We start from the raw sequence: 13,684 nt of genomic DNA, 5'->3' as shown, positions 1-13,684 counted from the left end.
ATGATCATATCTTTTTTCCGTGAAGATCCCAGTTCCGTGTTTTTGTAATGATCCAGTTTCATAATGTTTACAGATGATGTAACAAGTTGCCCTTTCAGAATGCCTGTTTTTTGCTGCCCTGTGTGGATAGTGTGATAATGTCAGGTCCTTCGTGTTGACACATGTCAATGTTGCTGATAGCAGTGTTCAAAACACCAGCCCAGTCAGCACAAGCGCATCCCAGTATCAGCACTGTCAACACAGGCAGACCGTTTATGTGCAGATAAACATACTTTTTAGAGGACAAAATGTGTATTCACTGTCTATCTTCTTATTGATACTTTATTATAATGCAAGTAAGGCTTTTCACCTTCCAGCGATCCTGTGGAGATTCCTGGTCCCCATTACCTCTTGCTTGTTGTGGGGCGGTCGGGTAGCCCTGTGGTTAAAGTGTTTACTCGTCACACCGAAGACCCCGGTTCGATTCCCGACATGGGTACAATGTGTGAAGCCCATTTCTGGTGTCCCCCGCCATGATATTGCTGGAATATTACTAAAAGCGGCGTCAAACCAAACTCACTCACTCACTCATGCTTGTTGTATATCTGACTGAAATGAGAACTGGCTGTCCTGTCATGTGCCTCTTTCAGATTTGTATTATTTTCCAAAACAATTCTGAATTTACTCGAGTCCGTATGTTTCAATATTAAATTGTCCAAACCTTCGGGTCCTTATTGAAACAAATGGACAACATCTGAAGCTACATGGTTCACTGTGTATAAGATGGCTGACTGTTTAAAATAAGGTTGATTATATCCAGAAGGAAACGATAACTATACTTCGTTTCCCAAACATGACACTCTTTATCTTTAAAGTAAACCAGTGATAATGTCGACCATTTCACCTCCCTCACCGCAGCATAACTGGCAAATGTAAACTGTCAAACGAGGTAATAGGAGGCAATCAGTCGCTATTTTTCATATTGACAACAACCACAATAACCCACCTTCGTCCTTGTATTTCTGTATTTAGAAAGATAATTATGATGGGCAAATTGTTCTCATAAATACCAGTCATTTATCAGGTATTTGACAGTGGTTAAGTTGTTAAATTGCCCCTCTCTACACATCCAAAACAAAATGGACAAAGCTGTGTTTGTTGACAATAAAAGAGGGTTAAGTGGGGTGTAAATACATGGAGTGTCAAAGCCTGGTTCATCCATGCATGCCTGTATGCTGTTGGTCATAATGATGAAGTCTTTCCAAGCTTAAGAACCCATTAATAGACCGATTATGATTGGACAATTCATAACAATGACGATGGACAGACTAAAAAACAGGCTGCAGAAATTATTATAATTTTGTCGAGATATCATTTTAATTCATTCTTTTTCATGAAATTCAACAGTTCCTGATCCTGAGAAACCTACATTTCTTTGTATTTTTTCAGTGAATCCTTATAACAATTCTCATAAAATTCAACAGTTCCAGTTTGATCCTGACAAACCTACATTTTCTTTGTATTCTTTCGGCGAATCCTTGTAACATTCCTCAGGCGTTATTGTCTAAAACCCTGAAAGCTTTGACATTGTAAACTTGATTATTCAAGACTGTGTGATAAAATTTCTTTAGGTACATCCTATATGTTTCCCTGAGTTGTGGGTTGTATATCTGAGAGTGTTTATTGTGATAGAACATTCCTACATAATGTAGGCCATTGTTGTCCTGTGAGACTGTCATCTAATAGTGTTGACCCTGGGAGTCTGATGAGAAGTGAGGGGTGGTGCTAGTCCTTCGTATGACTTACAATATCTCCTGTCTACCTCACCTCGGACCACAATTTATTACATACTAGTAAATTACAGGGTTGTCTGGTTATGGGGTCAGCTCTAGCAATATTTCATGATCAGTTGTTGGAGGGCATAAACTGATATCAGAAAATTATAGATATATAGTGTGAAAATTGGTAGAACATTTATTAAAAATGATCGTTTTTAGAACCTGGATGACTATCTTTAATGTTAACATTGAGGGCAGCAATGGTTAGTTGGGCCTCCAGTCGGGTCTCCATTGGTAAAAGTTGTTCATCCAGCAATAGATCTGATGAGAATGCAATGTATGTCCCCTTCTGGGGATCACCTGATAGTCCAGCAGTATTCCTGTCAGAGGCTAAAACTAGAGGCCGCGATTTGCTGTGCAGAGTTGCGTCCCCCGGGCACACCAGAAACCTATGATTGTGGGTTCGAATCGTCCCAATTATGTTTCTAGGTTTGTCAACACCATACCCGTGCTCGTGGATTTCACCGAAGTGGTAAACGTCTGAGACCTGAATCACTTCGGGCTTTCCTCCCACACCAAGCTGACACGCCGCGATATAACTGAAATCCTGTTAAAAGCGGCGTTAAACCAAACCCAACTCGCTCACTCAAATTTGCAAGAAACTTTTTTTCAAGCTCCTGATTAATGGATTTATTCAGAATTAAATCAACATTCAACAGAAATATCAATGAAATTTTAGAAGATAGCAATTAGACGTGGAACATAGCAATCAGATGTGGAAGATAGCAATCAGACGTGGAAGATTGCAATCAAACACATCAAGATCTATCACTCTGTGTGTGGAGGAGGTTTCACTTTAGTCTCTCGTGCCCATCTGTGAAATGATTTGATACCATGTTAACATTGCCTGCATTGCTCGGCAATGACAATCCAGCAATGATTGTCCAAATCTTACAATATTAAATTGATTATTGTCAAACATTTATTCTGAAAACTGACAATAATTAATGTTTGTCACATGTATGGGTGATCATTATGCCAGTGGAGCATCTCATATTACTTGTCTATCAATCAAACAGTTGTTGATGACACTCTCCGCACTTCATTCCCATATGGGCAATCATTGAGATCCTGATGGACTCAAACTGAAACCCAGACAGTTGAACACGCAACACATGAGTTAGTTACAGCATTGTGGCTATTGGTTCTCAAGTCTCGGTTAAGTGTGTATGATTCACAAAAAAGGAGGTCCAATGTCTTTGTTCCATCATGACACATTAAAATAAACATGAAGACTAAAGTTTACTCTCATACTAAAACTTATAAACTTGTCATGAAAATGAATAGGAAAAAAATATTTTCTTATGTGTTTAACAAAAAATACATTGATGTGAGACAGAAAAGACAAGATTAGTCAAAAATTACATTTTGAAATAACATTTTGACAAAAGGCTTTAATGACATGCTCATTTTATTAAATAGATTAGTCTAAAGATAAAAAATCACTTAAATATGTTTGTACAAGAAGCTCCAGAAAAACTTTTAAGCGTTTAAGATTTCCATAAAGAATGTATTTGTTTGTACTTGAATTTAGAAGATGGTGATATCAGATTTGTCTCCAGTTTATGAAAATTAATAAGTAGTAATTTGTTCTTTTATGAAATAAAGCATTTATGACAACGATGTTTAACATTTTGTTGTATAATAATAGCCTCGTCTAAGCTGGAGTGTCCCTATTCTAAACAAACTGGCATCTTGGGGCGTCCATGTTTCTAACAACCTGGCGGGACAGTTGGTCCTATATTTAAGACAGACTCCCTGTACAGTCTTACACCTCAGTCCAAGCCTCCATCCGTATCATTCACACATCTTGCACTGCATCCCAGCTCAACTTTCACAATGACGCTACATTCCCGAATTACACGGGAGTGGTGATCATCTGTTTTTGCACTGAGCTACGTGCTGTCGTATTGGTTGTTTGCCACTTACTGAAGGGGACACTTGTCGGAGACAGGGTTTAGATCGTTTAGTCCGAGGATGACAGGCTGCTGACTATATGGCAAGATGCAAGGTAGGTGAGGAGGGGTGTCCGCGATGTGTCTTTTAAAAAATGTTCCGAATAGTACAGAAACTTTTCTCTGTTGACATAATGTTTAGAATATGTATGTGTACATTAGCCAAGTCATGGTTGTGTTTTAAATACCACCTACAAAACAGGTTGTGTGGCTGTTTGGGTAATAGTATTACTGGTCCTGAATGTGGGTTCAAGTTTGTTACTTTGTACTGTAGAGTCCCTTGTAGTTTGAAGGTGTCAGTACCAACATGTTCAGTAGCTGTATCAGATGATGAGTTTGTGTTTAAGTCACTTCCATCTTCTCTTTCATAAACTGTTATATAAACAATAGTCTCACAGTCCCTGAACCATATCATTGTTCCGTCCGCCCAGCCCTTTCTGTATGTCAGTGTAGATTTTCCTCAGGTTCTGAATCTCTCATCTCATGGGCCTCCTTTTCAAATAAATGGAGTTATTCGTTTCTATCAAAATAATATATTTTCAGAGACTGATGTTAGTATTTATCAACAATAAATGCTTTGTATTACTTATGTGTGAGTGAGTTGGGTTTAACGCCGCTTTTAACAGTATTTCAGTTATATCATGGCGTGTCAGCTTAATGTGGGAGGAAAGCCCGAAGTGATGCAGGTCTCTGACGTTTACCCCTTCGGTGAAACCCACGAGCACGGGTATGGTGCTGACAAACCTAGAAACATAATCGGGGCGAACCAGGATTACTTATGACAGCCTCCATGATCTGCCCAGAGAGCAGAAGGCTGGTGGTTAGATTCCCACGTCATCGAACCAAAAGATTTTAAAGATGGTACTTGTTACTTGTTGTAATGTCAGGGCTTGACATTAAGGGAATCATCATTAAGGGGAGTCAGTATACTGAGTTTGAGTGGGATGTCCATGTTAAACTGCAGCGTGATATCTCAGTGGGCGAGCACTTTAAAACCGGAATAGTCAAGGTTAGTAGAGGCAGCTGCAAATAAATACACACACATCTGGATGCACGCCACCGTAGCAGTACACTGATCATGATTTCCACGTACGTTACAACCCAGATAACAACGTCACCATCCATTGCTCATTGGTGCAAATGAATCAATGTTGTCTTAGGGAAGTAGTATATTTTCAGCTGTCACTTCAGTATCATTATTGATAATAGTCTTATGGTCATTAAATGTGTGTCCAGTTTGTGGTGGTAGTCACAGCTGCATGTCAATGTTTATTTGATGGTCACTGTGGTGATAAATGTCGTGCTGTGACAGTATTCAGGGGGGTATGTACGCAAGAATGCAGGTCACTGTACAGTAGGGCATTGTCACACATACCAAGTCATTGACCAGCATAGGTCATAAAATACAACCACAGCTATTGTTTTCTGTCAAACTATATTGTATGAAATACTCAACTGTGAAGTCACGGGTTTTCACAACTGAACATCACTGTGGTAAACCTTCTGAAAGAGACACCTTCTGGATCAAGGCCAAATTCCTTGCAACAACGTTGACAGAAGACATACTTGAGTTTATTTCAATCTACATTATGTAAAGATGAATGACAAACATGTTATCTGCCTAATACCGACTAAACGAGGAAAGTGTTAAAACTGATACAGATGATCTTTCGACTACACAGTTTTCTTCAAGCTAATCCGCGGCAGGGGTCAGCTGACTGACCTCAGACTCAGGACGTGCATGTGATGAATTCATAATGCCAGATAACTCTGCCCAAGTAACCATCTCATTTTACACAAGCGCGTTTCAAAGGACATTGGTGGATTAGTGTTAGAACCTGACCTGAGCCTTTGTTCCAGTTCGTCGGTGGACACAATGTCGCACGAGAATTCAGGTCATCGCGCCTTTTGTTCAGACACATTTTAAGCCTGGCTGAACATTGTTGCATTCTCGGAGATGTTTTCATTATTCAGATTTTTTGTAGCATGTTATGGGGTTATATGAATCGGGTGGAATAATGTTAAGCAATGAAAAAGGAAATTGAAAAATGAGTTTGCGCCGAAGTTGTGTGAATGTGACAGAAGGGGCTTAGCGTCGACTTTATCTTTTCTTCATTTCTTTGCTACTTTTTCATTTATGTTGAGGATTTGATGCTCTTTTGAAATGCATGAAGAGCAAGGAATAAAGTTTGGCAGGATATCATTTCTCATGTGAGATTTACATATTGAGAGGTAGAGGGGAACAGAAAGGAATATAGGGAACCTCTCAAAGTCGTGTCATGTGGTCACCTTTCTCATCATATTTACACCATTGTGAGTTTTTCAGAGAATACAGAGAGAAACACTTTATAGGTCATTGTTAATCTCAATTTGTTTTCACCGATTTTAAAAAATAAATAATTCTGAATTTATAAAATATAAAAAATTAATTTAAAAAATCAAACAACGTAGTAAAATGTTTTGAATCAAGAAAATCGTGTGATAAATGTGGCTTATATTACCTGACTATCTGTTTTTTGTTGTGGTTTTCCAATTTGTACTGACCATCTAACAAATACATTGAATAATTCATTGAATAAGTTTTGGTAAAAAATAAATCCCAGCCAACCATTCTAAAACTTGTAAAAGAGTCATATTTTTTATGCCTAAATGAGAAATCAATTTCTTCCCACCGCCATCTGCTAGTCATTCCATAATGACGAATTAACCAAATCAACGCAGTTAAACAGTAAACACCATGGGCAGTGCCACCATAACGGTGGGTGTATTTGTAATATCACATGCTACCAGTGTGAACGCCTGTGTGTAGGTGTATGAAGACGAAGTGTTCGTAATTCTCACAAACTCGTCACACATTGTTTTCCGACCTCCTGTAGGAAGAGTTCTACTTGCTCTCATACTGGCCCCACCTGTCTTACGGGAAGGATACCACGTCGAGTACAACATGATTGACTGTAAACCATGTCAGTTCTGTATTCTCTATCTTACAGGTAGGAATAACAAGTTGGATTAAGTCAAACTGTTTTATTTCATCATGTAGAGTTATTTAGATTCTGATTAAATCTTGTTGTCACTTTATTTAGCCACTGCTATGAGGATGTATATCCTATCACTTACATCCTTTCCCTGTTTTTAGGATTCCTTGTCTAAGGATTGCCTGACCGGACTTGTTTATCTGCATGACATCAAGATTTATGATTCATTAACATGTGGATATTATGAGGAAATGATATTTATGTTTCATCGTATTATTCTTCGTTGTCTATATAAATAGGAACCAACGAGTACCTAAAATTACTGTAGTATATCAACTTGTCAATTGTTAAAATGTCATAAAAGTTTATGACACTGTGTGTGTACATTGGGACACTTTGGAAGTAGTTTCAAGGAAAACATCCCAAGGGAACTTAATTACATGAGCAAGTAATTTATAAAATTTAATTAATTTATTTATATACTATTTTTCACCCCAAGTAAAAATTTGGGCTTCATACATGATAAATTTTCACGTTATATATAGTCATTTTATTAATGTAACATTTTCTCTTTTTATCGGGCATGTTTTTCATTGTAAGGGGTGGTACTTGTATTTTCCACTCACTCACCCCAACACCTCCATCATTATGCCATTTGTCCACTGTTATACAGGGGAGAGTTGGTAATATAAAGGTGACAATCAGTGTCAGAATTCTGTAACCCGCTTTAGAGAACTTTTGACACTATATATCAGTGGTATCTAAAAGCTTTCATAGTGTTCAAACACTTGTCACCAGTTTTGCTAACGTGAACCAAATATACTTTTATCAGGTGTAGTTGTGACTTGTATGGGTGCCGATAACGGTTTGTACTGTCGCACTGATCAGAGTTCTCTACAAATGGCTTCTGCTATAATAGCCTGAGTAGATTTAAAATCTGAAATATGTGTCGGTTGGTTCCAAGCACTGGCCACTTCATAGCCATGCTATGGACAATAGGGGCTGAATAGTGCTGAGATTGACATAGGCTTATTGGCTGGGTGGAGTACGGGCAATGCTGATCGGGATTCAAGTATTGGGGTATTTGTTTACAAACAGTGTGAGTTGTTGGGTGGTGCGCCCCTGTAACATCACAGCGGATTCGTGAGAGTTCCCTGACCACTGAATCAGGCAGTACCAGATGTAAGGGGGAGAGGTCGTTGGACTATCAGTGGCTAGCTGCAGGGTTATCAGTTGCTTCGTGTGTTGTGTCTCGGTGGGAAGAAGGTACAGCTATCCATGGACTGCTGTTCCTCAAAATGGTGAAACAAAATTGTGTTTCTTTGGATGTGCTTCAAACATCACGATTTTTCTCTGGGAAATCAAGACCTGAGAATGGTAAAGTTTTAGAAATACTGATATGTTTTACCATTATTACAAATAGAAAAACATTTCTATCAAGATGCACATGATAACTTGAGTGTGCCCTCATTCTTGCTGCCATGAATATATGCTAGTGTTTGAATCCAACACTTGATTCTGGGTTTGTTGGCACCATGCCTGTGGTGAACAACCTGCTTCGTCACTTTGGGTTTTCCTCAAATCAAGCTGTGCTTATACTAAAATACTACCAGGTTTTCTCAACATGCTCACTTACTGCCAGACAGAAATGTTTAATGTTCAGAAAGTATACGATCCTCAGCAGATCGTTATGTTTGTAACGTGAAACTGATTAGGACAGTGAAATCTTAAAAATTTACATGTTGACAAATTATTGGTACCGAGTAATGTCACATTATATACTTGTAAGTTTCGCAGCAGTAAACGTCTGGATTAACAGGAAGCAGATTAACGAGGTGTAAACAAAAGGCCTGCTTCATGCCTGATGACAGATTGGGACCACTGCACAATGTAGTCAACACGTGATTGACTTTTTGTTTATTTTTATTGACCATATTGCATCTGTTGCATGAACACAAAGTCCTGCACAGACTTCTGGGAAGTCAAGATAATATCGATACAGTTGTCAACAGGACAGTTCGCACAGTGAAACATGTCTCTCCTGATGGAGGACTCTTACAACAGAGGGTTTTGTTTTGTGAACTAACACTCCATGTTGCAGAAAGTTGTAGTTTGTGCTCACTTGGACACCATGATGTGTAATGGATTCATGGATATACGGTTGTGTAGAGTTGTGACAATTTCAAGAGTGGTCAGTGTTGTGGCTGGACTGGAGATAGTCATTGCATGACCAGTGTGGCAACTGTATAACAATACAAGACTGGCCTGGGTTTTATCCGATTACAAATGGCTACTATACTGTTATTTGAACTTAACTCAATGCAAATGTGGCCAAAATATATTGCAAGTTAGCCTGCCTAATGTCAGAATACAAATGACTGCCACAGTAATTTGAACTTATGTCAGTGCTTCCTCCCACACAATCCAGGCCATGGAGAAATAGCTGACAGTGAGGACGACCTTAGCACAGTGCATTCTATGGCTTTCATACTGGTGAAGATGACTGTAGCCTTGTTAATGAAGCTCTCCTCTATCTGCTGTGTGAACAGGGGTCGGAGACTATAGGGCTCGTGGACTAACAGGGTCGGAGGCTCTCCCATCCAACATGCTGCCTGTGTAGAGGCTGATCATCAAAGATATCTGCTCAAATCAGAAACACGCTCCCAGCATGGCAGGGGCAGCCAAGGTGGCATTTCTCAAGCTATTGACAAGATTAAAAGTGTTAAAACACCTCTCATTGTTTGGAGGTAAAAAAGTCTGCTGCTAAATACCCGTCCCTTTCCGTGCCAGTCTGGCAGAAACTGCTAAGAATGACTTGCTTTGATCAGGAAATTTACACAAGTGTGTCATTTTGTTAGGTTTCAAGAATTTTTAAGAGTATTGCCATTTTAAATATGGAAGGGGCTAAAGGGATACTTAACAATAGATGACTAAGTCGTGTTTAGGGAACAAAGGCTTACGTTTTTTATTCTACATGACTAATACCGTGCTCGGCATCTGCCATAACGCTGTGCTGTTGTAGAGTGTGATTGTTAGGCTGTGGTGAACATGCTCCAAAGCCATCGGCTTGTTATAGGGATTGGGATTTTCCAAAATGGTCCAAAATCTTCTTAAAATATTACTACATTTTTGGATTTTCTCCAGTTTCATGGACGAGTGTTGTCGTGGTATTGTTGGGAGCGTTCGAGTATGGAAGAAGCTCGGTGTGTGCGATGCGTTCTTGCTCATTATCCTTCTGCAAGGTGAACAGGGAGATTTGTCCTTTATATTCCAGGTTTTAGATGTTGAAGGGGTAGGAATATCCTGGCTGTTTTTACATTGACAACACTGCATGTTTTTATCACAGGCAGTCTAACTGGCAGTAAATCACTTTCATGTTGGTGTTATAGGGTAGTTTATTCAATGATTCTTACGGAAGCTAAATCCTTTTTTAATTTAATAACCATTTATATTTTCAGATACTTTGAATTATTATTGCTGTCACAGAATGTTTGTCATTGAGCATGATTCAAGCTATCTGTTTACGTTTTGTTTATTATGTGTTTCAGAAATCGAGGCAATAGAGGCATGTAAATGGCTGCGAGCTGCCGGCTTCCCCCAGTATGCTCAGATGTATGAAGGTAAGTCATGCTTCACTGATCAAACATCTCTCTCATAAACACTGTGTTTACTGCATGGGACACACTTTGATCCGGCCCTATGGCTATTACCTTCAATTTGTATTGTTAAGCTTACCAAAAGATTATCACATGATGATGAAATCTGACAGTTTGTCTGTTTATAACTCTATTTATATCTCCATCCGACTGTCTGTCCATCCATTTGGTTTTCTTCCCCACACATCAGTACATCTGCCTGTCCATCAAGCCTGTTGTCTTCTGCTGTCTCTCTGATCTTTCCATTGATTCTATTGTCTATCCATTCATATCTGTCTGTCTGTCTGTCTATCTCATTCTCTTTTCATCCTTCTGTCTATATATCCTATTGTCTATCCATCCATTTGTCTATCCATCCATTTGTCTATCCATCCATTTGTCTATCCATTTGTATGTCTATCTATCCATGTTGTTGCCTATCCTTCCATCTTGTTTGTCCACGCTTTTGTCTATCTATCCTCCCGTCACTCTGTTTCTGTGAAGTTCTCAACATACCTTTGAATGTCAAGAACCCAAGCCTATTTTCAAGCAAAAGCTTTTCTTTTATTTTCAATCTAGTGACAATCTCATTACACCTACAAAAACGTTTGTTACCCAGAATAGCTTCTAACATGACATAGTAGCCACTTTCCCCCGACACAATAATTGCAACAGAAGCCCTCCACAAACATGAAAGTAGTGTCAGGTATTTCCCTTTCCTCGGCCCCACTGAAGAGCAGTTGACCATTCACAGGCTGTGTGCCTCTCACAGATAATAGTTAGCCTACAGGACAAGAAAACGGTTGTATAGACAACACTGGGATCTTGTTTGGGATAAGCTGGGTTTAAGTTTGATGGTGACAAGGGGGAGAAGAAGAGATAGATATCTCAAGTCCGGCATGATCAGGGCGTGTTTCCTTTGATGTTAAGCTGTGTGATTCAAGTGGGGAATAATTCTTCTGGTAATAATCTGTCCAGTAATTCAGATAAAGATGACCCTTCTCAGATTTAAGTCCTTGAGTAGAATTATACTTCAAGGCACATGTGGCCAGTTTTATAGCCCGGGTTTGAATTCTGCTGTGACCTGAAAGGACTGACGTTTTCTTGGGAGGGGGAACACTTGACCGAAATTATTAAACATAGGTTGTTTTGTCGAGGTATTTAGGTTATGTACAGTTGCAGCAGGATGACTGATAATGTTCTTCATTTAACATGCTGATATGAAGATGAGCGTATATTTAGAGGTTTTATCAATGCAAGATTCAGACATGAGTGCTGGAAGAAAACAGTTTTAGTTGGCTTAAAACAAAGTTGTATAAAATATACACTTGTTATTGAGGCCAGATGTTAAATGTATTGCAGTGTGTAAAATGAAAAACAAATTAAATAACAGTTAGCAATGACATGAAAACATTGTTTAAAATGAAATCATGAACGATTCAAAATTCAAATTTTGTGAGGCCTTCATTGTCCATCATAGATTATGACACGGAGTCTGTCACATCAGTCTGTCAGGGGCGTAACTGTCCACATCCTACTGCCGTCATTAGTCAAGCCCACAATGGATGCAGGTGAAAATATTGTGTAGGCTTTGAATGTGACAAAGGTAAGGTATTTGTGTCATCTTCAATCTTCATCCTTGAAATTTGAATATGATGCAATAACAGTGGGCGGATCGAAGACTCAATTAATCTCGTCGTGGATCGACAAATCAACACTGGCTCTCTGTAGTTGTTATTGTTCATCTGTTATTGTTTGTGTGGTTTTGTTATGTCAGTGTTTTTTCCTGATAATTGACATTTGACATAGTGTGTGGTGGTATGTCAGGGACGTGTGTGGGAGCATCACATCCACGTAGACGATGTATGTGTGTGAGGTTTTCCCGCAGCGTCTGTTGTCAACAGATGGGACTGCAGCATGTGAGGTTGCTTCGTGTGGTTTAGTTTGAGTGGATTCTGTTGCAGACGGACAGTTTCCAGTGGATATTGCTGTTGTTGAGAGAGATCACGACTTCCTGGACAGAGACTCCATCCAGTCACTCTTCAGGTAAGAAGGAAGGAAAGCCCTCACTGTCATTAGCCACCATTGTGTCTTGGGAATTGTCTTCTTTAATTAATCCTGAATGAAATTCGGGAAAAATTAGCGATTAATTAAATTATGGTTTTGCATTATACAATACAATAATCAAGTGTTGTCTCATCAATCTGTAGACCCAGATCCAATTCTCCCAATGGATCAAATATGTGAGTTCATTTCTGGTGTCCCTTGCCATAGTACTGCTGGAATATTGTTAAAAGCAGCTTAAAACCTGCTTAATCACTATTATTAAGTGAAAGCCATTGTATCTGGACTTCATCCAGTGAAACTATCCTGTTTAAGAAAGTTCCTGATGTATGAATCCTTGTTCTGTCAACATTTCACACAGTGAGCATTAAGTAGGGTCCCTCTACTATCAAGGTTTCATTGTGTATTGGTAGACATATATTATATGTAGGTTGCTTTGTAATAGGTATTCCCACAGACCACCACATATTGTGCTTAGAATGAAAAATGGTGTAGTTGTCACACAAATGGCTGAAATTGATATTTATTATTCAACTATTAGTTCCAACCAGCATGCACAGCTATCAGCTTACACACCAGAATAACAGCCATGCCCAGGGCGCTGTTCCACAACGTGATCGTAGCTAAGATGATCGTAACTTCCATAATTTTACATAGGCTTACGACAGTTGTAGCGCTATGATCACTTTGTGAAACAGGGCTCAGCTTCCCGTTCCTCAAAGCGATTGTAGCGCTATGACAATCGTAAACCTATGTTAAAGTCTGGAAGATCACCTTAGCACTAAGATCGCTTTGTGGAACGGGGATCTGGTCTGAGTGAGTGAGGTTGTCCTACCCAAGCAATATTACAGTATATGATGGCTGCTGTCAGTGGGGTAGCCTAGTGGTTTGAGTGTTCACTCATCAAGACACAGGTTTGAATCCCAACATCGGTATTATTTATGGTGTCCCACACCTGGAAGATTGGGGTAAAACCATACTCAATTTTACAAGGAAAATTTTAAACATCCTGCATCGCTTCGGGTTTGAAATTTCTTCCCACATTAACCTCACACACTGTGATTAAACTGAAATACTGTTCAAAGCAGTGTTAAACCCAGGTCACTCTCTCTTATGACAAGGATGAAGTACTTGGTAACTATTCTTTCCTGGAGTGATTGAGTATGGTTTTACACCTCTTTTAGCAGTATTCCAGTAATATCACGGCTGGGGACACAAGAAATGGGCTTTAACCATGT

The 13,684-nt window shown here is 39.2% G+C and overlaps 1 protein-coding gene across 8 annotated transcripts in view; it reads left to right on the top strand.

The window, feature by feature from the left end:
- Window positions 1–13,684, top strand: part of LOC139450641 (rho GTPase-activating protein 7-like) — a 252,331-nt gene that overhangs the window by 217,151 nt on the left and 21,496 nt on the right. For all 8 annotated transcript variants that reach the window (XM_071232430.1, XM_071232433.1, XM_071232432.1 and 5 more), the window contains 2 exons: window positions 10,296–10,367; window positions 12,347–12,428. In XM_071232430.1, coding sequence (XP_071088531.1) covers window positions 10,296–10,367; window positions 12,347–12,428 — 154 coding nt within the window. The remainder of the gene's footprint in view (window positions 1–10,295; window positions 10,368–12,346; window positions 12,429–13,684) is intronic.

Source organism: Haliotis cracherodii, unplaced genomic scaffold (genome assembly GCF_022045235.1).
Source record: "Haliotis cracherodii isolate W230 unplaced genomic scaffold, xgHalCrac1.p SCAF_8, whole genome shotgun sequence".
In the NCBI taxonomy this organism is placed as follows: Eukaryota; Metazoa; Mollusca; class Gastropoda; order Lepetellida; family Haliotidae; genus Haliotis; species Haliotis cracherodii.
Note: the sequence above shows the minus strand (reverse complement) of the source record. Positions and strands in the feature narration are given on the sequence as shown.